The following is a 26,573-nucleotide window of genomic DNA, read 5'->3' as shown; positions in this document are numbered from 1 at the left end:
ACCAAACTCCGTCAACAACCACTTCAGGTCCTCCTGACTCAGCCACAAGTAGAATTTTACCAGTAAAGAACAAGTGGTTCACCTTCCACTTCCCTTCACTCTCTTTAACCATCGCCCTCGCATTTACTCTTCATACTAACTCATTCATTACACAATGAATATCCATGGTGACATAACACAACCCTGGAAGATGAATAAGTAATTCCTTACTCAAAAAGATATATGAATAAATCATGTACACAATGAATATCCATGGTGACATAACACAACCCTGGAAGATAAATAAGTAATTCCTTACTCAAATAGATATATGAATAAATCATGTACACAATGAATATCCATGGTGACATAACACAACCCTGGAAGATGAATAAGTAATTCCTTACTCAAATAGATATATGAATAAATCATGTACACAATGAAAATCCATGGTGATATAACACAACCCTGGAAAATGAATAAGTAATTACTTATACAAATAGATATATGAATAAATCAGTAAATATATAAGTAAATAGATTAATAAGTAAGTGATTAAATAAATGAAAAATGTAAATAAGTGAATAAACAAATTCATGAAACATGAAACAAGCAATTCCTTACATAAATGAATATATGAATAAATCAGTAAATATAAGAATAGCAAAAAAATTGATAAGTAAATGACTAAATAAACGAAAAATGTAAATAAGTGAATAAACAAATTCATGAATAAGTAATTCCTTACACAAATAGATATATGAATAAATCAGTAAATATAAATAAGTAAATAAATTATTAAGCGAATGATTAAATAAAGAAAAATGTAAATAAGTGAATAAACAAATTCATGAAACATCTACGAATGAAAATAAAGAATAGGAAAAAATAAAGTATGAATAAAAAAATGCTCTATAGTCAGTGCTGATCTGTAGACATTTTGTTTGAGTGAAGACATTGCTTCTGGCCCAGGTCGATGACCCGTAATTCAGGAGGTACCAAGACAAGAGGGAGGGAAGAGGGTGGAGGGGAGTAGAGTATGTTAGGGATGGAAAGGGTGGGAGTGGTTCTTATGCCTTTGTAGTTTGGCTACTTCCCTAATAAGGGGGAAAAGCCTTCGGTATATGTATGTATGTATGTATGTATGTATGTATATATGTATGTATGTATGTATGTATGTATGTATGTATGTATGTATGTATGTATGTATATATGCATGTATGTCGAAAACAATCACAAAAAACGCGTGACTAAATGATCATGCAGAAAACAGGGAAATTAGAGTTCGAAATACTAAACGTTTTCGTAAATTACGACATCCTCAGAGTACTCTGAGGATATCGTAATAGACGAAAACGTTTAGTATTCCGAACTCTAATTTCCCTGTGGTTTCTGCATAATGTATGTATTATTTTTATTACTTTTCTTTTACAAATTAAGATACGATAAAATCCTGAAGTTGTATACGACTTATTTATGTCGTAAACCTAAGCCCCAAAGCCTCTGGCGGCTCTGCAAGATATTAGCCACTGTGGTGGTACATTTATAAGTGGAGGCATTTGTACATGTGTTGACTTTCCCACCGTCTTGGTAATCTCTTACAATACGCTTTCGCTCATAAACTGCGTTTTTATTTATTTGCAAGTTTATGAAATCATATACATAAACACATAAATACACACACGGGTCTTTCTTGTTTTTGTGTGTGTGTGTGTGTGTGTGTGTGTGTGTGTGTGTGTGTGTGTGTGTGTGTGTGTGTGTGTGTGTGTGTGTGTGTGTGTGTGTGTGTGTGTGTGTGATTCACCATGGTCTTGGATCACGTGTTGGACCCATGATCGACATCTATCACCCTCCCGGATGAGAGCTCAGATCTCACATACGGTCCGATCTATGGACAATGTTGTGACCATACACACACACACACACACACACACACACACACACACACACACACACACACACACACACACACACACACACACACACACACACATGCACACACACACACACACAAAAGAAATACACACACAACAACTTGCCCACCAGAGTCCGAGTGCCGGCTAGCAGTGCAGTCATGCTGAAATTTTCAGCCCTGGGCGAGACTCGAGCACGGATCACTGAAATAGTGGTGTAGCTCGGAACTGCCACACCATCGAGCCTGTGTGTGATCCATCATAGTCTTGGATCACGTGTTGTTCTCGTGATCGACAGTTTTTACCCTCCCGGAAGAGACCTCAAAGCTCATATATGACCGATCTATGGATAATGCTGGGACCTTACACGCACATACAACCCTAAATCCCCGCTCACGAGAGTTGGAGTAACGACTCGCAGCCCAGCGATACTGAAATTATTTCAGCCCTTGGAGGGATTCGAACCCGGACCGCCGTAGTGGCGTCCGCGAACGCTACCACTGTGTGTGTTTTTGTTTTGAGAAGAGAGTAAACCAATAAACACCCCCGTGTTTGTTTCTGGGTCTTTTTATCTTATCGTATTTCATTTATTTATTTCATTTTTATTTATTTATTTATCTATTTATTTAGTTATTTATTCATATATTTTTGGGAGAGAGGCTGTTATTTTTATTTTATTTTATTTTTATTATATATATATATATATATATATATTCTTTTATTCCTCAAACCAAAACAAGTGATTTTACTTGTCGAGAAACTCAAGCCAAAGGGCATCTTTACCACTTGTGCCTCCCACAGCTGGGGTAAATGGCTGTCACTCGTAGCCAGCCGGTGCCAACAATCTGACGACCGTGTGGCTCCTTGGTATGCACCCACGAATGAATATTTCATTTAATTTCATTTCCTTCTATCTTAGAGAAAAATCTCCCACTTTCTGATTTTATTCTTTATGAATATATGTTAGAAGCAGCTTGTAATGTCTCATTTAGGTAGTTTTATACTCTACTGCAACGATTATAAGCGATAATTATAGATCATCATACAGAAACTTTCAAATGTTTTTTCAAATGTTTCTTGTAGTAAACACATTTCAAAAGCCATGTATTTCATTACATTTGATATAATGAAAGAGAAACGAGGAACGAATTGAAAGATACCTGCCTGCATACATTTCAAGTCGTGTAGGGGGAACAGGGAAGGCATTCGCCTTGTATTCGGAAGTGGGCATACGGGACATGAGCAACACGGCGTAACTGCGAATATCTAAGATGTACTGGAAACCTCCTCCAACAGGTAGGGTCTTCCAGCCACCAAGTGACCAGACGGCGTCCCTATAGCTCTTCGACCATCGAAAATGATCAACGAAGTACCCTTTACCGACGTCGGCAATAGTCTGAAGGCTCTTCGGGAGCAATGGGCTGGCCTAGGCGGACACATGAGAGCCGTCGCAGCCGAAGACCAAAACAAACGTCTTCGAGCTGAACTGGAGGAGGAACGGCGCACGAGCCAACAACTCCTCCACAAACTCCAAGCGGCCCAGACAAAGGAGGAAAAGCCAGCAGAAACCATGAGGAATAGACCGCAATCCCATGGTTGTAGGACCAACAAGAAGAAACTGGCTCAAAATAGGCGCATAAAACAGGTATATAAAGGTCTTTTACATCGTTATATGGAGGAGGAAATAAACCAACGCCTGGAAACAGTATTCCAGAATTTTAAGGCTCAAATGGAGGTCAAGTTCGAAAAAGCTTCGAGGGAGAATATCGAGCTGAACAACAAAGTGAGGTGGCTTCAGGATCAACTCGAAAAGCAAGGCACCGAGCTCATCGAACTCAAGAAAGTCCACGAAGAACAAGGAGAGCTCGGGATGCCTTCTAAGCCACCTCCACCTCCACCCTTGCCTTCCATTCCTCCTCCACCACCACCTCCACCAGCCGTAATCAAATAGAATAAGGAAAGAGTTATTGAGAGCCCTAAAAAGCCCGAGGCTGGATCAGCAGACCTGCGGGCCTTGCTGATGGAGCAAATCCGAAGAGGGGTCAAGCTAAAGCCCACAGCGCCTGCGAAGGGGGGAACGTCGACCGAAAGTGACGTCGCACAAGGCCCGAAAGCGATGAAGTCACAGGTAAAGACGACTACACCACCCCCTCCGCCACCTCCACCGCCTATCCTTCAACCGAGAAACCAAACATCGGCTCTGAAGAGAAAAGAGTCCAATACGGAAGGCCCAAAGGACTCAAATATCCCCCAATTCACACAAATGGACACTCACGCCCTTCTAATGGAAGAAATCCGCAAGGGTGTCAAACTCAGATCTACCAAGCCCACAAACCAGCTGGAAAGTCCCAAAAGTTGGACCTCTCATTTCCCCGAAGAGCCAATCCACCTGAAAACCGTGGATCAGGATGGCTCAAAGCCCAGAAGTCAAGAGGAAAAGGGCCAAAACAAAGAATCGAAGGAGGAAGCCAGTAAATCACGTGAAACGCCCGAGCCGGCAGATCTCCGATCCAGACTAATGGACGAGATCCGAGCCGGAGTCAAACTGCGCCCCACATCACACACGAGGGCCAAACCAGCGCCCAACAACGACCTGGCCCAGGTCATGGAACGCGCTTTGGAGGCTCGGAAAGCCTTCACTCAAGGTCATTCCGACGACGAAGCCTCCAGTGAAGAGGACGATGAATCATGGGACTGAAGCTCATTAGTTCTTTTGAAAAATGCCCCCGTGGGTCTCAACAAAGCCCATCTATTTGATTGAAAAGTGTCCATTTGCTTTTTCATCGTCATGAAATCTTCACAACGTGCCCTCAGAAAGGGACGGATCAGGAAAGTACTATTGCGGTCTTGAAAATGGTGGCGATATTTACATAAATCGTCATGCATTTGCAGTTACAAGCCCATGGACTATGCCCACAAGAAGTTGAAATAAATCGTCAAACGTTTCGATATATAAGCCTTTTGAATTCATAGGCCCATGGAATATGCACTTAAGAAGTTGACATAAATCGTCATATATTTGAAGTTACAAGCCCATGGAATATGCCCATAAGAAGTTGGCATAATTCGTCATACATCTGGATTCATAAGCCCATGAATTATGCCCATAAGGAGGTATTTAAGCAAACTTCGCATGCGCTCGCGTGTGTGTGTGTGTGTGTGTGTGTGTGTGTGTACTCTCTCATACCTTTGCGTCTTTTCTTCATGCAATTTTATAGGAGTGACATTGCTGCCAGCTGAAAGATCAGTTTCAGTCAACCTCTCGCAATTCTGATCAATTTGTTGAACACTCATTTTTCATCTGCTTTCTTGTAGGAAGCTAGAAAATGCAACAACTCAGGTAAGTTGAAAAATAAATAAATAAATAAATTCGGAGAAAGGTGTATATGTGTGTTGCAGAACATTCCTTTTTATTGTGAATGCGAGTACAAATTTTCCTCAATTAGATTTCTACAGCACCTCTAGAACACGGGGGCGATATTCTTATCCCCGCCTCGGCGCTGCTGGAGCATGAGAAAAGAAGAGGTTGAGTCCCAGGAGGGCTACAGGAGAGATTTAAGATTTTTTTTTTTTTTTTCAATCTGCGTGACCCTGGTCCAAAGGAGTCTCGCTGATGTCTCTGAAGTGTCTAGGAGGGAGGGGGAGGGGAGAGGAGGAATAAGAGGAGGAGGTGGAAGGGAAGAGGAGGAGGAGGAGAGAGAAGGCTTAGGAGGAAGGGAGGGGAGAGGAGGAAGAGGAGGAGGAGGAGGAGGAGGAGGAGGAGAAGGGTTAGGAGGAAGAGAAGGAAGAGGAGGTGAAGAGGGGGAGTATAAGGGAGGGGGAAGAGGAGGGAGAGGGAGGAGGAGGAGAAGGGCGAGGGAGAAAAAACGCGTGACTAAATGATCATGCAGAAAACAGGGAAATTAGAGTTCGAAATACTAAACGTTTTCGTCAATTACGACATCCTCAGAGTACTCTGAGGATATCGTAATAGACGAAAACGTTTAGTATTCCGAACTCTAATTTCCCTGTGGTTTCTGCATAATGTATGTATTATTTTGATTACTTTTCTTTTACAAATTAAGATACGACAAAATCCTGAAGTTGTATACGACTTATTTATGTCGTAAACCTAAGCCCCAAAGCCTCTGGCGGCTCTCTGGAAGATATTAGCCACTGTGTACATGATTTATTCATATATCTATTTGAGTAAGGAATTACTTATTCATCTTCCAGGGTTGTGTTATGTCAACATGGATATTCATTGTGTACATGATTTATTCATATATCTATTTGAGTAAGGAATTACTTATTCATCTTCCAGGGTTGTGTTATGTCACCATGGATATTCATTGTGTACATGATTTATTCATATATCTATTTGAGTAAGGAATTACTTATTCATCTTCCAGGGTTGTGTTATGTCACCATGGATATTCATTGTGTACATGATTTATTCATATATCTATTTGAGTAAGGAATTACTTATTCATCTTCCAGGGTTGTGTTATGTCACCATGGATATTCATTGTGTACATGATTTATTCATATATCTATTTGAGTAAGGAATTACTTATTCATCTTCCAGGGTTGTGTTATGTCACCATGGATATTCATTGTGTACATGATTTATTCATATATCTATTTGAGTAAGGAATTACTTATTCATCTTCCAGGGTTGTGTTATGTCACTATGGATATTCATTGTGTACATGATTTATTCATATATCTATTTGAGTAAGGAATTACTTATTCATCTTCCAGGGTTGTGTTATGTCACCATGGATATTCATTGTGTACATGATTTATTCATATATCTATTTGAGTAAGGAATTACTTATTCATCTTCCAGGGTTGTGTTATGTCAACATGGATATTCATTGTGTACATGATTTATTCATATATCTATTTGAGTAAGGAATTACTTATTCATCTTCCAGGGTTGTGTTATGTCACCATGGATATTCATTGTGTACATGATTTATTCATATATCTATTTGAGTAAGGAATTACTTATTCATCTTCCAGGGTTGTGTTATGTCACCATGGATATTCATTGTGTACATGAATGGGTTGGTATGAAGAGTAAATGCGAGGGCGATGGTTAAAGAGAGTGGAGGGAAGTGGAAGGTGAACCACTTGTTCTTTACTGGTAAAATTCTGCTTGTGGCTGAGTCAGGAGGACCTGAAGTGGTTGTTGACGGAGTTTGGTAAGACACGTGATCTGAGGAAGTTGAAAGTAAATGTAAGCTTGAGCAAGGTGATGAGATGTGCAAGGGATGAGGGTGGTCGTAAGTTGGAAGTAAGTCTTAAAGGAAAGACGTTAGACTAGGAAGTGGAGACTTTTAAGTATTTGGGGTCACATGTAGTAGGGAATGGAGGGGTAGGGGTGGAGGTAAAGTGTAAAGAGAAGGAAGTATGTAAATGTCTTAGGGGAATTAGTAGTGCCATGAGAAATCAGTATCTGGGAATGGATGCAAAGAGATGATTGTATGATAATGTATGGGGCAGAGACTTAGGATCTAAGGAAGGCCGAAATGAGGAATCTAAATATGTTGGTGATGAAGCGTTTTAGAAGTATGGCTGGCGTTACGAGGATGGATAGAATGAGAAATGGCGAGGTGATGAGGAGGGCGGGCTAATGAAAGAATACCGGGTTATTTTCAGAAGCTCTGCCAAAGGATACGAACCCTGACCTGTGCGTGCATAATCATGAAGCCAAGACGTTAGCGTAAGTAGTCTGGTTGTTTTGCAGTTTGAAAAAATAAATGAAATAAAATGAATAAAGTATCTGATGTTAAACAGATACGTGAATGTCTACCAACTGTAGACACAGACGTGGATAAAAGTATGGTGTAAGTGTTTAAAGTAATGTAGGTGTGGGCACGGCTGGATTTTTTTTCTTTTTATGGAATGTCACTCCAACGGGCTGGATTTATTTATTTATTTATTTATTTCTTTTCTATTGGGAGTGTGATGCCACTCCCACGGTCTTTGTTCGAGCCCGTGTGTCATAGCCCCCACCTACTCCTCCTCCTCCTCTCCTCCTACCCTCTCCTCCCTTCCTCTCTCCCGTCTCTTTTCCTCCCTCGCCCTCCTCCTCCTCCTCCCTCTCCCTCTTCCTCCTCTTCCCCCTCCCTTATACTCCCCCTCTTCCCCTCCTCTTCCTTCTCTTCCTCCTAACCCTTCTCCTCCTCCTCCTCCTCTCCCCTCTCCCCTCCCTTCCTAAGCCTTTTCTCCTCCTCCTCCTCTTCCCTTCCACCTCCTCCTCTTCTTCCTCCTCTCCCCTCCCCCTCCCTCCTAGACACTTCAGACATCAGCGAGACTCCTTTGGACCAGGGTCACGCAGATAAAAAAAACAAAAAAAATCTTAAATTTCTCCTCTAGCCCTCCTGGGACTCAACCTCTTCTTTTCTCATGCTCCAGCAGCGCCGAGGCGGGGATAAGAATATCGCCCCCCTGTTCCTGAGGTGCCGTAGAAATCTAATTGAGGAAAACTTGTACTCGCATTCACAATAAAAAGGTGTGTTCTGCAACACTCATATACACCTTTCTCCGATTTTATTTATTTATTTATTTATTTTTCAACTTACCTGAGTTGTTGCCTTTTCTAGTTTCCTACAAGAAAGCAGATGAAAAACGAGTGTTCAACAAATTGATCAGAATTGCGAGATGTTGACTGAAACTGATCTTTCAGCTGGCAGCAATGTCACTCCTATAAAATTGCATGAAGAAAAGACGCAAAGGTATGAGAGAGTACACACACACACACACACACACACGCACGCGTGCGCGCGAGAGAGAGAGCGCATGCGAGGTTTGCTTAAATACCTCCTTATGGGCATAATTCATGAGTTTATGAATCCAAATGTATGACGAATTATGCCAACTTCTTATGGGCATATTCCATGGGCTTGTAACTTCAAATATATGACGATTTAAGTCAACTTCTTTAGAGCATATTCCATGGGCCTATGAATTCAAAGGGCTTATAAATCCAAATGTTTGACGATTTATTTCAACTTCTTGTGGGCATATTCCATGGGCTTGTAACTGCAAATGCATGACGATTTATGTCAGTATCGCCACCATTTTCAAGACCGCAATAGTACTTTCCTGATCCGTCCCTTTCTGAGGGCACGTTGTGAAGATGTCATGACGATGAAAAAGCAAATGGACACTTTTCAATCAAGTAGATGGGCTTTGTTCAGACCCACGGGGGCATTTCTTAAATCAACTAATGGGCTTCAGTCCCATGATTCATCGTCCTCTTCACTGGAGGCTTCGTCATCTGAATGACCTTGAGTGAAGGCTTTCCGAGCCTCCAAAGCGCGCTCCATGACCTGGGCCAGGTCGTTGTTGTGCGCTGGTTTGGCCCTCGTGTGTGATGTGGGGCGCAGTTTGACTCCGGCTCGGATCTCGTCCATTAGTCTGGATCGGAGATCTGCCGGCTCGGGCGTTTCACGTGATTTACTGGCTTCCTCCTTCGATTCTTTGTTTTGCCCCTTTTCCTCTTGACTTCTGGGCTTTGAGCCAGCCTGATCCACGGTTTTGAGGTGGCTTGGCTCTTCGGGGAAATGAGAAGTCCTACTTTTGGGACTTTCAAGCTGGTTTGTGGGCTTGGTAGGTCTGAGTTTGACGCCCTTGCGGATTTCTTCCATTAGAAGGGCGTGAGTGTCCATTTGTGTGATTTGGGGGATATTTGAGTCCTTTGGGCCTTCCGTATTGGACTCTTTTCTCTTCAGAGCCGATGTTTGGTTTCTCGGTTGAAGGATAGGCGGTGGAGGTGGCGGAGGGGGTGGTGTAGTCGTCTTTACCTGTGACTTCATCGCTTTCGGGCCTTCTGCGACGTCACTTTCGGTCGACGTTCCCCCCTTCGCAGGCGCTGTGGGCTTTAGCTTGACCCCTCTTCGGATTTGCTCCATCAGCAAGGCCCGCAGGTCTGCTGATCCAGCCTCTGGCTTTTTAGGGCTCTCAGTAACTCTTTCCTTATTCTTCTTGATTACGGCTGGTGGAGGTGGTGGTGGAGGAGGAATGGAAGGCAAGGGTGAAGGTGGAGGTGGCTTAGAAGGCATCCCGAGCTCTCCTTGTTCTTCGTGAACTTTCTTGAGTTTGATGAGCTCGGTGCCTTGCTTCTCGAGTTGGTCCTGAAGCCACCTCACTTTGTTGTTCAGCTCGATATTTTCCCTCGAAGCTTTTTCGAACTTGACCTCCATTTGAGCCTTAAAATTCTGGAATGTTGTTTCCAGAGGTTCGTTGATTTCCTCCTCCATATAGCTATGTAAAAGACCTTTATAGACCTTTACTTGGTTTCTGAGAAGGTCTCTTTCTTGTTTTATGCGCCTATTTTGAGCCAGTTTCTTCTTATTCGTCCTACAACCATGGGATTGCGGTCTATTCCTCATGGTTTCTGCTGGCTTTTCCTCCTTTGTCTGGGCCGCTTGGAGTTTGTGGAGGAGTTGTTGGCTCGTGCGCCGTTCCTCCTCCAGTTCAGCTCGAAGACGCTTGTTTTGCTCTTCGGCTGCGACGGCTCACATGTGTCCGCCTATCCCAGCCCATTGCTCCCGAAGAGCCTTCAGAGTATTGCCAACGTCGGTAATGGGTACTTCGTTAATCATTTTCGACGGTCGAAGGGCTATAGGGACGCCGTCTCTTCACTTGGTGGCTGGAAGACCCTACCTGTTCCAGGAGGTTTCCAGTACATCTTAGATATTCGCAGTTACGCCGTGTTGCTCATGTCCCGTATGCCCACTTCCGAATACAAGGCGAATGCCTTCCCTGTTCCCCCTACACGACTTGAAATGTATGCAGGCAGGTATCTTTCAATTCGTCCCTCGTTTCTCTTTCATTATATCAAATATAATGAAATACATGACTTTTGAAATGTGTATACTACAAGAAACATTTGAAAAAATATCTGAAAGCTTCTGTATGATGATCTATAATTATCGCATATAATCGTTGCAGTAGAGTATAAAGACTACCTAAATGAAACATTACAAGCTGCTTCTAACATGTATTCATAAAGAATAAAATAACTGAAGAAAGTGGGAGATTTTTCTTTAAGATAGAAGGAAATGGAATTAAATGAAATATTCATTCGTGGGTGCATGCCACGGAGCCACACGGTCGTCAGATTGTTGGCACCGGCTGGCTACGAGTGACAGCCATTTACCCCAGCTGTGAGAGGCACGCGTGGTGAAGATGACCTTTAGGTTGAGTTTCTCGACAAGTAAAATCACTTGTTTTGGTTTGAGGAATAAAAAAAAAAAAAAAAAATAGAATAAAAATAAAATAAAATAGAAATAACAGCCTCGCTCCCAAAAATATATAAATAAATAAATAAATAAATAGATAAATAAAAATTAAATAAATAAATGATATACAATAAGATAAAAGGACCCAGAAACAGACACGGGGGTGTTTATTGGTTTACTCTCTTCTTAAAACAAAAACACACACAGACACACACAGTGGTAGCGTTCGCGGCCGCCACTATGGCGGTCCGGGTTCGGATCCCGCAAAGGGCTGAAATAATTTCAGTATCGCTGCGCTGCGAGTCGTTACTCCAACTCTCGTGGGCGGGGATTTAGGGGTGTATGTGTGTGTAAGGTCCCAGCATTACCCATATATCGGTCATATATGAGCTTTGAGGTCTCTTACGGGAGCGTAAAAACTGTCGATCACGAGTCCAACACGTGATCCAAGACCATGATGGATCACACACAGGCTCGATGGTGTGGCAGTTCCGAGCTCCACCACTATTTCGAGTCTCGCCCAGGGCTGAAAATTTCAGCATGACTGCACTACTAGCCGGCACTCCGACTCTGGTGGGCAAGTTGTTGTGTGTGTATTTCTTTTGTGTGTGTGTGTGTGTGTGTGTGTGTGTGTGTGTGTGTGTGTGTGTGTGTGTGTGTGTGTGTGTGTGTGTGTGTGTGTGTGTGTGTGTGTGTGTGTATGGTCACAACATTGCCCATAGATCGGGCCGTATGTGAGATCTGAGCTCTCATCCGGGAGGGTGATAGATGTCGATCATGGGTCCAACACGTGATCCAAGACCATGGTGAACCACACGTGCACGTAGATACACACACACACACACACACACACACACACACACACACACACACACACACACACACACACACACACACACACACACACACACACACACACACACACACACACAGAGAGAGAGAGAGAGAGAGAGAACGAGAAAGACCCGAGTGTGTATATATGTGTTTACGTATATGATTTCATAAACTTGTAAATAAATGAAAACGCAGTTTATGAGCGAAACCGTATTGTAAGAGATTACCAAGACGGTGGGAAAGTCAGCACATGTACAATTGCCTCCACTTATAAATGTACCATGGTGACATAACACAACCCTGGAAGATGAATAAGTAATTCCTTACTCAAATAGATATATGAATAAATCATGTACACAATGAATATCCATGGTGACATAACACAACCCTGGAAGATGAATAAGTAATTCCTTACACAAATAGATATATGAATAAATCAGTAAATATATAAGTAAATAGATTGATAAGTAAGTGATTAAATAAACGAAAAATGTAAATAAGTGAATAAACAAATTCATGATACATGAATAAGTAATTCCTTACATAAATAGATACATGAATAAACCAGTAAATATAAGAATAAGCAAATATATTAATAAGTAAATGACTAGATACATGAATAAACCAGTAAATATAAGAATAAGCAAATATATTAATAAGTAAATGACTAAATAAACGAAAAAATGTAAATAAGTGAATAAACAAATTCATGAATAAGTAATTCCTTACACAAATAGATATATGAATAAATCAGTAAATATATAAATAAGTAAATGAATTAATAAGTGAATGATTAAATAAACGAAAAAATATAAATAAGTGAATAAACAAATTCATGAAACATCTACGAATGAAAATAAAGATTAGGAAAAAATAAAGTATGAATAAAAAAAATACTCTATAGTCAGTGCTGATCTATTGACATTTTCTTTGAATGAAGATTAGCCTCTAAGCTTGAAAAAAGGTTGTAAAGGTGCCCTCAAGTAAACAAATAAACTAATGAATTAAAAAAGTAAACAATTAAATAAGTAGATAAATAAGCAATTAAATAAGTAGATAAATAAGCAAGTCGGTAAGTAAATAAGTAAGTAAATATGTACATAAGAAATAGCCAAATAAGCGAATAAGTAAAGAAAATAAAAAACTAGATAAACAAATGAAAGTCCCGTATATACATACATACATACACCAAAGCTTTTTTCCCCCTTACAAGGGAGGTAGCCAAAAAGGAAAAGGCATAAAATCATTCCCACCCATTCCATACTTGAATACATTCCACACCCCTCCAAATAAATAAACAAATAAATCAATAAATAAATAAAGAAAAAAGAAAACCAACGAATAAACATGTACATAGAAAGAAATGCCGTGTATCCAGAGCTGACCTTTATGCGTCTCGTGAAGATCTTCAGAAATCTTCGTTGAAAGAGTCAAGACTCTTACGTTCTGGCGGGCGCAGTGGTTCTTCCAGTTCGTGGCTAGGGAGTCTCCGCCACTGCCGAGGGACGAAGAACCTTCACAACCGAAGTCCTCCCACTCAACGATGAGGCCGAACTGGGCCCATGGGACGTACTCTGCCTTGCCCACACCACTCCATACGATAATGTGATTGGTCTCTAGCCTAAAATTATAATAATAATAATCATAAGAAATAACCAGAATGATATAAAGGAAGCAAACGAGTCGCACAAAATAATATATGTATGTATGTATTTATGCACACACACAACTACACACACACACACACACACACACACACACACACACACACACACACACACACACACACACACACACACACACACACACACACACGTCGCGGCGGCGACTCGACGCGACGCTCATAGATTGGCCTTTGATAGGCAAGGTCAGATAGAAATACCAATTGAGTGAACAAGGGGTAGCAACGGAATTTCAGGGCCAGTAGAGGCAAAACATTGCTGGTTCCAACTTTAGGAGGGAGTCAAGGAGGGAAGAAGCGATTTTCGTTTAGACGCGGTGGCGTTGACGACGGCGACGCAAAGCGACGCTCTAGATTTGCCTATCAGGCAAAACCAGATGAAAAGGATTGCCAGTTGAATAGGCAAGGAGAAAGTAAAGCTACTTAGGGTCACAGTTAAGATAAAACATCGTTGGTTTCAGCTGTCTCCGAAGTCGCTCATGATAGGAAACAAAAGAAGATCAAAATTAACTTCTAGTTTGTTTACATAACAAAGTGTTTTCTTTTATTACTGTATCAACACTAATGATGGAATATTTCAAAGTCTTCACATCCAAAAAGGCGAGGACTTGGAAAAAATCAATTGCAAGGAACGAATTTGTATAAGAAGATAAGTCTCAATTTGAATACTCTACCATAGAGGTAGATGAAGTTCTTACTGAGTTGATAAGATTTGAAGACTTGATTTCTTTACTCGAAGCTAGATTGCACGATCTGGAGCAAAAACTTGAGCAAAAAAAAAGGAAACAAATCTTGCTCAGAAAACAGAAATTGATAAATTGAGAAGGGAAAATAATATTTTGGTGAATGAGAGAAAAAAATCTGAACACCATGGAGGAAAAGGAGGATAGACCAACAACAAATTAGGATAGGAGATATAGAGTAACCTTGAAAAAGATCGTAGAGCAACAGAAAAGAGAATAGTCAAGGTTATATATATATATATATATATATATATATATATATATATATATATATATATATATATATATATATATATATATTTATATACATATACATATATATATATATATATATATATATAAATATACATATGTATGTATATATATATATATATATATATATATATATATCATTAAATGAAATGGCAAGCTTGTTGTGACAAAGCTTTTTGTCAATCTTCTCTCTCTTTCGTAAGGAGACTTTACCTTCCATAGGCAGGAGTCTGAGCAAATCGCCTTATGCCATGATATATAAGTAGGCATAGTCGAAAGCCAAAACGCGTTTTCGCACCTCCTGGTGCTTCTTCAGTGGCAACTGAAGAAGGCAAAGTCTCCTTACGAAAGAGAGAGAAGATTGACAAAAAACTTTGTCACAACAAGCTTGCCATTTCATTTAGTGAAATATGCTTAAGAGAGAATCTCCTGCCCATTTATGCGAAGAATATATATATATATGTATATATATATATATATATATATATATATATATATATATATAAAGAAAATATATTGTATATTATGTCAGAGATTTTGTAGACAAGTCTAGATGCGTCTTACTGTCTGGATGCCAAGAAGAATACAACACCTCATGGAAGTGACGCCAAGACCAAGAAATGTAAATAGATATATACAAGATGCCTCTTTATTTTGCAATGGTTCTTTCCACCAATGAATATTTTAATCTTTTTAGGTTTTCAACAGAGGGAGCCATCTCTACTTGGATACTTACTATCACTGCGCATATGACAGATTAGATACTAAACAAAAACATCTGGATGGGCGGTCAAGTTAATGGGTAAGCACGTTTGGTAAATACATTATCTAAGTGGCATTAGCTATATAAATCATATAACCATAATAAATGAATAAGTAAAAATAGCGAGCATGCACAATTATTTTAACCAATATTGTATTTTGTCACCGGTGCATCTGTCTTTGAAAAAAAAAAAAAAGTTAAACGGGAGACTGGGCTAAAAAGTAAATAAATAGAATATATATATGATCTGTAATGGTGTCTTCATGGTCTCCAAAATATTTAATGCATAGAACTCAGTTAATACCCTATAAGGTGTATTTTCATTGGTTAGAGGAACAACAAGACACGCTAACATGTATGCAGAGGACGTACAGATCATAAAAGGACGAGGAGGAGTTTACGTTGTCTCCCCAAAATATTTAGATAACACATATGCCTAGAGCCAAGAGTGGAAAATAGATTACAATGTTAGGAAATGGAAAATACTGGAAGAGGAAATTACAAGCATAAATTAACAGACATGTCAATAAATAAATAGATGAAAAGATGTGTAAAGAATAAAATAAAATAAAAATCCTATAACAAAATGTTGGGGGATGCTGGACTGCTGTCTGTCTCTAGAGCCAAGGTCCTCAGCCTATTTCCACACGTACCCCGTCCTTATGAATTGCTGTCATCTTGACCTCTTGGAGATGACTTCAACACTAAATCTAATCGTTTTGCATCCGCTAACTGCTAGTAACTTTCGGCTGACTGGTCCACTTGGGAACCATCGTGGCCCACTAGGAGTCCATGGACCACAAGTTGAGAACCACTGCTCTAGAGGGTGTTGAGGTCGAAAGAGGTTGAGAAACGATGACGTAGAAGATGCTATAGCACAAGTTGAAATCATAACTGTATCTAAATTGAGGCATGATAATTGGAGAATAGTAGACAAGACCCGAGAGCGTAGTTCTTATTTAGTATACTATAATTACGTTGGTAAGAACAAACATAAACCCCGTTGCTCTACAGACAGTGCACTGGGACTATGGGGTAAACACGTGGCGCCCAGTACTGATAAGAGTAAGACCTTGACCCTAACGTAACTACACACACACACACACACACACACACACACACACACACACACACACACACATGCAAACAAGACACTGTGAGATACAAAGGCGGGACATCACGAGCGTAGTTCCCCTTCCCGTAAGATACAACTAGGTAAATACACACACACACACACACACACACACACACACACGCACGCACGCACACACACACACGCATGGAGTAAAGATGAGGGCACAATTACACATTAAACCGAATTTTGACAAATGGAAACACAAATGCAGAAGTCCACGGGCCTGGTGTGTTTCCGGAAGAATGGCCACTTACAGAGTGAGGATGTGGGCGTAGTGGCTCCTGGTAAGAGGTTCGACGGACCCAATGGACAGTTTCAGTGCCTGCAACTGACGGCCGACAGTTTCCATCTGCCTGGGCGCCACGACCATCACCTGCGGAAGAAGAAAACTGTTTCACCAACCGTCCTCGTAAAGCGGGGGAAAGCCTCAACCCTTACTGACGAGCACTCAGATGTTTTCTGGGTAACAGAATATAGGAATACTACCATGGTTTTTGGGTATCATATAGAACAGAGTATTCACATGTAAAACAAGTACACCTAAGATATTCATTAGAAAAATCTTTGTCAGAAGTCCAAAGCGTTGGTGATATCGAACACGGTTTTTGATCAATGTAAACGAACACTACCAATCCACTACAAAGCAAAATGTACCGCGCGAGTAACAGGTTAAGAATCCTTAGTGACAAAAAAGTTCTGAAAGGATCTTGGTTAAGCGGTATTATTCCTGGAGGAAAAATAACCGTCATAACCGAATGAGAGAGTCTGAAGATCGCGCGGGAAGACGCCCTGTGAGTGTTGATCCTGTGAGCGGGTTAGGGCGTCGTTACTTGCGTCAAAGGTCGAGGGGATGGCGGTTCGAATCCTGCCACCGGCGAAATTGAACTAAGGGCATGGTTAATTAAATTCCACGCTACAAAGTCCTTTGTAAAGGGCACCGTCCTAGCCTTCCGATGGGAGGAGTTTGTGACGTTAAACCATATCATGTCGTTCAGTCGAAGGAGCTGGTCGCAGCTGATAGGCCGTTCCTCGTATGAATGAAATAGCCTGTCGGGGTTTCCAAATGTCTTGACACGCGACGAATATCAATCCAACCCCGCCCTCTACCGAGGGGGCGTCAAAGGAATTAAGAGAATATCAGGCATGATAGTGGGCAACACAAAAAAAGAATATATATGTATATATATATATATATATATATATATATATATATATATATATATATATATATATATATATATATATATATATATATCAACATTGGCCGGGGTCCAGGGGCACAGCCCCCGGTGGGGGTCAGGGTGCCGCGGGCTTAGGCTAAGTGCCTGAGCTGAATCGCTAGTAAAATGCATGCAAGCTGTTCCGCTGATGTTGCTATCGATATAATTCGGCCAAGATAAGATCTACCCCAGACATTACCTTGCAATACGTACACGTGAGCACCACACCACGCAATGCTACACAAAACAAGATCCAACCCATCAGAGCACCGAGGACTGACCGATACAAGAACAGTGCTATTCCATCCATTGTTCGCACAATAAACTCATTATAAAACTTAGACTAAGCATATCACTCATATAATTACTGTATTGCATTATTGTCAGCGTATCACTGTAAAACTTAGATAAGGCGTATTACTCATAATTATTCTATTGTATTATTGTCAGTGTATCACTGCTATTTCAATAAACCTATTATTGTTATTATTATTATTATTATTATTATTATTATTATTATTATTATTATTATTATTATTATTATTATTATTATTATTATTATTATTTCTATTATCATTATTATTATTATTATTTTTTTTTATTATCATTAAAACGAATCACTTGCGGGCCAGCACAAACAAACCGCTTACACACAGGTACAGCCGACATACGAATCGCCCAAAACTTCACATCAACCAAAAATTATTCGACCACAACAAAATCGTTTTTTTTTTAACAGGATCGTTTATTACAATCGGGAATTAATGACAAACGATCGAGATCATTGTCAGGAAAAGAAAAAAATCGGAATTCCGATTTATATCGGAAGAATATCATGCCTGGAATATGCTGGCGACAGAAATATGAGAAAAAAGAAATGCCATATAGTATAGGAGGGTACCGCGGAGATATACCAAATACCCTGGCACTAATTAGGCTAAAAGTGAAAGTGTTACCCGTTATGGATTTGGTCAATCGATGTAGGCTATAACTATTTCGATGCTGATGGGGTTCTACGTACATTAATAAAATAGCCTGACGGCAGTCATAGGAAGAGAAAAAGGACCACACGGTAAGGAAGGTGGGCTACAACTCCTTTGGGGTGCTGCGGAGATGAATAGAATAGCCTGGCAGCGGGTAGAATGAAAGGAAACGTAAGGAACTTGATTTGTTCATCGAAGCTCTGAAGAGGAATCCGGAGAGAAACTGCGGCGGACACTTCCAGGAAAGGAAGATGGAGACGTTGCCAGTTTTAATGGGAATGCCCGAGTTTTTTTATTTCTTTATTTTTCTTATTTTTTATTATTTTTTTTATTATTACTATTATCATTATATATATGTCTATTATCATTATATATATATATATATATATATATGTCTAGAAGAACAAGTGTGCCCTAACTCGTATATATATATATATATATTTATATATATATGCATATATATTATATATATACATATAAATATATATATATGCATATATGTATGCATATATATATATACTGTATATATATATATATATATATATATATATGTATATATACATCATACATACATACACCAAGGCTTTTTCCCCCTTGCAAGGGAGGTAGCCAAAAAGGAAAAGGCATAAAATCATTCCCACCCATTCCATCCCTGAATACACTCCACACCCCTCCACCCTCCCTCCCATCTTAGCACCCTGTCCACTGCCCTGGGTCAGAAGCAGTGTCGCAAGACACAGCACATCCACAGCAAGGCCGCTTCATTAAATCGGCGACCCCCCTCTCCGTATATATACGTATATATACGTATATATATATATATATATATATATATATATATATATATATATAAATGTGTGTGTGTGTGTGTGTGTGTGTGTGTGTGTGTGTGTGTGTGTGTGTGTGTGTGTGTGTGTGTGTGTGTGTGTGTGTGTGTGTTTGCCAATTACTGGCTGGGATTTATAAAATACCGTCATACCCACGATAATGCCTATCGAACATGACGTTTCATTTACGTAAGAACGGCGATATCTGTCTTACGTGGCAATTATCTTGTTATGGACTTCTGTTTAGTCCACAATCGTGTTTGTTTCTTCATTTTTTCCACGCTATATCGGTGTTGCTTAAATAAGAATGGAAATCTTAAGAAAAGTAAATTAAGCCAAGGTTCGATTAATTGTTCTGACATACTATGACGTTCGAGAGAGAAATATGGAGGCAATGGAGATTCTATCATCGAGTCGAAGTGTAAAAAAAAAAAAAAAAAAAAAAAAAAAGACGCTCTCAAGAGATGACCATCTTGGCGGTCATCGTTATCTCCCTCCAATAACCCTCTCTGTCTGGAGATAATGGCTCACAGAGACCTCAGCCTCGTGTCCTCACCTTCAGCTCGCCGTCTCTGAAGTCCTCGCACTTCATCATGCGCTTCAGGATGTCCTTCAGCACCTCAACCTTCGGGTGCACGGCGCCTTCCAACGAGACATCGGACAGGTCTGACAATAGTTGGCGATAGTGTTCTGCAAAATAAATAAATAGATAAATAGATAGATAGATGAAAAAATAAAGAATAAAAAAAAATGAAAAAATAAAATAAATAAATAAATAAAAATAGAATAACATAAAAAAAATAAAAACAAAAAATAAAAAAATGTGATCAATACGTGGCTATTCAATTTTAGGATTATTTGCTTTGTTTGTTTGTTTTTCTTTACGGAGTACCTTTCTCAAGGTTTATGTTTTTTATTGTTTATTAAATATGTAGACAAATATCGAATAAATAGATAACTAAATGAATAAATAAATAAGTATGTTCATAAAGAAAAATAGATAGATTATTCAATTGATTAACTAATAATAGGTAAAAATATAAAGTGAACAAAAGTCTGACTAACTGTCATTTTGTCATTTTACATACAGTCACCAAATTAAAGAAAGATAATGAATTAAATAACAATATATAAAAGAACAACTAGGTTGGAAAGAATAATTCTGGAGGAAGAATTAAAGAGATTGTAGAAATCATATTGAATTAGAAATTGATTATTAGATCTCTCTCCCTTATGTGGATGGCTTCAAGCATTTTTAATTCATTAATTTTGGTGCAGTATGCGACTATCCTACCATGAAAAACAATCTGTCTGGCAATGGCGGCATATTATCGAGAACCAATGTTATATATGAATACCGTTGTACTTCTGGGGACTGCGCACCCCGTAATTCTACATACATTGGGTTCACGACATGCCAACTGAGTAGACGGTTGTCCCTACATTTACAACAAGGAGCAATTAAACAACACCACCTCCAATACCACCAGGCTGTAATTGATAGGGAGACTATCGTGGAAAACACTAGGATAGTCGCATACTGTACCAAAATTAAAGAATTAAAAATGCTTGAAGCCATCCACATAAGGGAGAGAGCTCCAATAATCAACATTCAATCCAATATGATTTCTACCATCTCGTTATTTAATTCTTCCTCCAGATTTGGAGCCCAACGACAGCAACACCCACCTCCTTCCTCTCCCCCTCCTCCACCTCACCAACCCCCACTTGACCAGCGTGGTGTCCCAGTGAGACGACCTACCATACCTGACTCGCCCCCTCTCTTTCCCCCTTCCCCTCCAAGGCGAAGTGTCCACCTACGCAGAGGGTCAAGATCCTTCCAACGTTCCCAAGCTGCCTATATTTAATCCACGTTGTCTGTACAATATTGTCAATTGTGTATCATGTAGCTTTGTAAAACTGTGACTTAATTCTTGTAAACTATTCTGAAGATGACTCCCTGAAGTCGAAACGTCAAATTAAATATGGAAGACTACGGAAGGCTTGTATTTGCCCACCCCCCCGAAATGAGATCTACTGTGAGAAAAATTGAAAATCTCAGTAAGAAGATTAATCAGTGCCAAAATGCTGTCGTGTTTAATACAGTGTGTATTAGTGAGAATCTGCGCCCGAAATATACAATATATATATATATATATATATATATATATATATATATATATATATATATATATATATATATATATATGTATATATATGTATATATATACTGTATGTATATATGTATATATTTGCATGTATATATATATATATATATATGTTTATGTATATATATATATATGTATATATTTGCATATATGTGTATAGATATATGTATTTATATACGTATATATTTGCATATATGTGTATAGATATATGTATTTATATATATATATATACATATATATATATATATATAAATATACATATATATATATATATATATATATATGTGTGTGTGTGTGTGTGTGTGTGTGTACATGTATATTTACATATTTATATGTATATATTTGCATATATATAATACATATATATGTATATATATGCATATATATACATATGTATATACATATATATATATATGTATATTGTATATATATATACATATATATATACATATATGTATATATACATATATATATATATATATATATATATATATATATGTATATATATATATACAGTATATGCGTATACTTAGGCAGGAGGTTCTCCCTCTGGCAAGAAATGTTGTATATAATAGCATGATGACAACTCACAATTTTCTTGTTAACTTGTTCAATACTGCGAACAAGGCGACGTGTTTCAGGAGGCAATCTATGTAGAAGATCAGCAAAGGACATTACAACACTGAGGCAGGATAGTAACTTCGAAACGTTGGTACCGAAATATCTACTAGTTTGACTGTCCTGCCTCAGTGTTGAAATGTCCTTTGCTGATCTTCTACATAGATTGCCTCTTGAAACACGTCGCCTTGTTCGCAGTATTGAACAAGTTATCAAGCAAACTGTGAGTTGTCATCATGCTATTATATACAATATACAGTATATATATACATATATATATATATATATATATATATGTATAATATATATATACAGTATATATATACATATATATATATATATATATATATATGTATAATATATATATATAAGTACTTATATTTATATGTATATATAACATCGAGTTGTGTGTCTATTTCTGTGTTTATTTACTCTTTTTGTATTTTACCCACTCCATCGCACATCTACTATGTTTCATAAAAACGGAAGCGTTAGCGTTTCTTAATCTCTTTGAAAGACAGCGATCTAATCAGTGAGTCAGAACGAATTGGAGTTGCTGAAATGATTTAAGAACACCAATTATACCAAGAAACTTTCGCCTTGGCAGCCAAAACAAGTCATCAGGGAAGTTTGGGTTTCCCCTTGTTTGAACATACGTCAACAGCAAACTTCTGATAAGAGTCAAACAGGAAGTTTATTTGTGCACTTAATTACTCCCTGAAAAATTTTATGCACAAAGTGCCACGATAAGCGATGTGATTAGACAAAGTCTCGTTCTTCGATGATTTAGTACATTCTTAGTCCTCGAGTTCGTAGGAACCATAGAGAGAGACAGAAATTCACAAAATCATCGAAGTAAGTGATGAATATTTTCCATCTTATTTAAGTACATTTTAGCGCCTGCTTCCTGGGGTAGATTTTTTTTTTTATATATAAAACATTTGACTTTTAAAGATATACAAATAGTTCTCTATTATGATTCTCTGAAATTAGGAGATTGACAGTAACAAAAAAAAAAAAAAAAAAAAAAAAAAAATTGATAATCTACCAAGATAATAGAAACTGGTTTTGGTACCCGGAATTTTTCTAGAATCCAATTAGAGAGTGTGTAGTTCTGTACTTGTTTCCCATCGCGGTGCCTTGTTATTCACAATTACTCCCTACTTGCGGAGGCGAGTTCAATTCCCAACGGCTACAAGTGACTGTCATTTACCCTGGATTTATGAACACACATGGCAAAGTTGACAGGTTCGGCCACTGTTGAGCGTCTCCTGGGGTAAGCTCATCATAAGTACACATGTGCAGTGACTTCGTGTTTCCGTCTCGCTTTAACGAAGGGGACAACGCCGATAACATTTGGAAACTTTAGTGTGTATAGTACAAACTTCGACACGTTTTGTATTGTTTCGTCCTATTTTCGTTAAACTTCGCGTGTTTATACTTCCACATACTATGTATTCGCCCACTTACAGAACACACACAAACTCAACCACAGTGGCAGAGTTCCTTACTGCCAATACGGCGGTCCGGGTTCGAATCCAACCCAGAACTGAAATAATTTCAGTATCGCTGCGCTGCGAGTCGTTACTCCAACTCTCGTGGGCGGGGAGTTGGGTGTCTGTGTGCGCGTGTAAGGTCACAGCATGATCCATAGATCGGTCATATACTAGCTCTGGGCTCTCTTCCGGGAGGGAATTAGCTGTCGATCACAAGTCCAACACGTGATCCAAGACTATGGTGAATCACAAACACACACAAGGGAGGAAGTAAATAGTTAACGTTAAATCACACTTCAGTGTCAATGACCAGCACGATAGTGAAAATGTGTGTGAGACTTGAAAGGTTGGTTTAGACACCTGAGATAACATTTTCTCAGTCGCTTCGGTTTCAGATATGAAGTATCACATTTCTTAAACTTATTAAGCGACTACTTTGAAAACTGGAGCATATAGGAAGATTAAAGAGGTGTTCTAATTGGATGGCTGGAATTTTATGTAATTCGAGCATACGTATACCAAAAACAGTGTGCAACTTTTATCTTCCTATATAGCGCAATTGGTTAAGTCATTGTCCATTTGTTACGTATCTGCTAAGTTCGATTCCTGGCCCGGCAGCGTATCATTTTCCGAATATGCTTCTGTCGAGCTCCTGTTAGTTGCAATCGTGTTTGCGAGGAATCAAAATATGTGTTGTAATATATATATATATATATGTATATATATATATATATATGCAAAGTAGACCACTTGAAAAAAGAAACTAACATTGGTCTACTTTGCATAAGTGAACACACGTACCCGTGTTCTTATTAGCATGTGTGTGTGTGTGTGTGTGTGTGTGTGTGTGCGTGTGTGTGTGTGTGTGTGTGTGTGTGTGTGTGTGTGTGTGTGTGTGTGTGTGTGTGTGTGTGTGTGTGTGTGTGTGTGTGTGTGTGTGTGTGTGTGTGTGTGTGTGTCCAATAAAAACACTAGGAACGTGTGCTTTATAAATGTAAGGTAACCACTTAAGAAAATAAACAAACGGAGCAGAGCGCTTTCGTATATTACATCTTCAGTGTAATTTACACTGAAGATGTAATATACGAAAGCGCTCTGCTCCGTTTGTTTATTTTCTTAAGTGGTTACCTTGCATATATACATGTATCTATGTATGTATGTATATCCCGTTCCCTCACTCTCTATCTCTCCCCCTCCGCTATCTCTCTCGCTCTTTCCCTCTCTCTCTCTCTCTCTCTCTCTCTCTCCCGCCATGTCTCTCTCCTTAACCCTTTTCTCTTTCTGTCTCTTTGTCTTACAAACCCTCACCCGCGCCATATTTCTCTCTTTCGCTATGTCTCCCTCGCTCTCTCTCTTCCCCCTCCGTCATTCTCCCTCTCTCTCTCCCCTCCCCCCGCCATATCCCTCTTACTGTCTCTCTGTCCCTCCCCTTTCTCTCTCTCTCTCTCTCTCTCTCGCGCCATCATCCATAATATCTCTCTCTCTCTCTCTCTCTCGCCATCATCCATAATATCTCTCTCTCTCTTTCCTTTTTCCACCACCATCTCTCTCTATTTACCTCTCTAGCCTGCAATATCTCTCTCCTTCGCCCCAGTATATATCCATATCTCCCTCTCTCTCTTTTTGTCTTTCTATCCCTTAATCCAGCAATATTTCTTTTTCTATCTCCCACTCTCTCTTTCTCTTTCCTATCCCCTGTCACATCTATATCTCTATTCCTCCTCCCGCCATATCTCTCTCTCGATATCCCCACCCGCCATATTTCTCTCTCTTCCTCTATCTCTCTCTGCCCCTCACCCGCCATATCTCTTTCTCACACACACGCGCGCAGACGCACACACACACACACACACACACACACACACACACACACACACACACACACACACACACACACACATTCACTCTCTCCTGCCATATTTTTCTTTCTCTCCCAACCGCCATCTCTCTCTCTCTCTCTCTCTGTGTCTACTTCCCCCTGCCATACATCTCTCTCTTCTCCCTATCTCCTACATAAAAAATTAATAGACGATATTCCTCAAACTTCATCTATACTCATACCTTCAGTAGAGCCCAACGTTGTTTAGGCTTGGCGGGGTTACTTTTCAAAAATGAGGTGATAGTTCTGTTCACGTAGATGTTATACAGTGTTTTAGTTTTCGTAACTGGTTTTTATGTAACACACAAACGTCGAACTTGCAAAAGTATTATATCTTATTCTATGCTAAGAAGAATTTTCTCAATAGCATATTCTAATACGAGATTTGTACTTAATTCATCGCTTAGTTCAATTACCAATCTTTATTTTTAACACGGTGAACAATTCGATTGGATGCATTTAATATAATGGTAACAATACAGTTTAATTTTACATTAAAGTTACTGTTGGGGTAATATTCAATATGTATCTTAACACACTGAACAGGTATTGATTGTAATTTTTCATTACAAATGAATGAGCTCAATAGCGAGTCCAACCACTGCCCGCGTCAATTACCTCGTTTAGGCTACTAACTAATTGACGAGATAAACACCATATGAGGACGGAGCCTTTATTTGTACGACGTTTCGCTTATTACAGCTTTTTCAAGTACAAGTTGAGATACAAATGCTTGAGATTAAATAAGGGGAAAGGAGGGAACGGGGAGAGAAAAGGGGGGGGGGGAAGGAAGAGGAGGAGGAGGAGAAGGGGGGGGGGGATTGGACACTGGGAAAGGATGAGAAT

General features: G+C 39.3%; 2 protein-coding genes across 6 annotated transcripts in view; one reads left to right on the top strand and one right to left on the bottom strand.

Moving 5' to 3' along the window:
• The window catches only part of LOC143021811 (uncharacterized), a 217,647-nt gene that overhangs the window by 68,718 nt on the left and 122,356 nt on the right, over positions 1 to 26,573 (bottom strand). The window contains exons 6-8 of the mRNA XM_076179551.1: positions 20,123 to 20,256; positions 16,791 to 16,909; positions 13,348 to 13,583 (exon numbers count right to left, since the gene is read on the bottom strand). Coding sequence (XP_076035666.1) covers positions 13,348 to 13,583; positions 16,791 to 16,909; positions 20,123 to 20,256 — 489 coding nt within the window. The remainder of the gene's footprint in view (positions 1 to 13,347; positions 13,584 to 16,790; positions 16,910 to 20,122; positions 20,257 to 26,573) is intronic.
• The window catches only part of LOC143021813 (ileal sodium/bile acid cotransporter-like), a 95,313-nt gene that overhangs the window by 50,499 nt on the left and 18,241 nt on the right, over positions 1 to 26,573 (top strand). Inside the window, exon 1 of one of the 5 annotated variants that reach the window (XM_076179560.1) lies at positions 23,086 to 23,207. The exons of 3 other annotated variants lie outside the window; for them this stretch is intronic. The gene's annotated coding sequence lies outside the window, so the exon portion shown is untranslated. Of the gene's footprint in view, positions 1 to 23,085; positions 23,208 to 26,573 lie in introns of those variants that run through there. One more of the 5 variants, XM_076179554.1, reaches the window with a different exon arrangement.

The sequence above is a fragment of the Oratosquilla oratoria genome, chromosome 43 (assembly GCF_046742065.1).
Source record: "Oratosquilla oratoria isolate Oo_2021 chromosome 43, ASM4674206v1, whole genome shotgun sequence".
NCBI classification, from domain to species: Eukaryota; Metazoa; Arthropoda; class Malacostraca; order Stomatopoda; family Squillidae; genus Oratosquilla; species Oratosquilla oratoria.
Note: the sequence above shows the minus strand (reverse complement) of the source record. Positions and strands in the feature narration are given on the sequence as shown.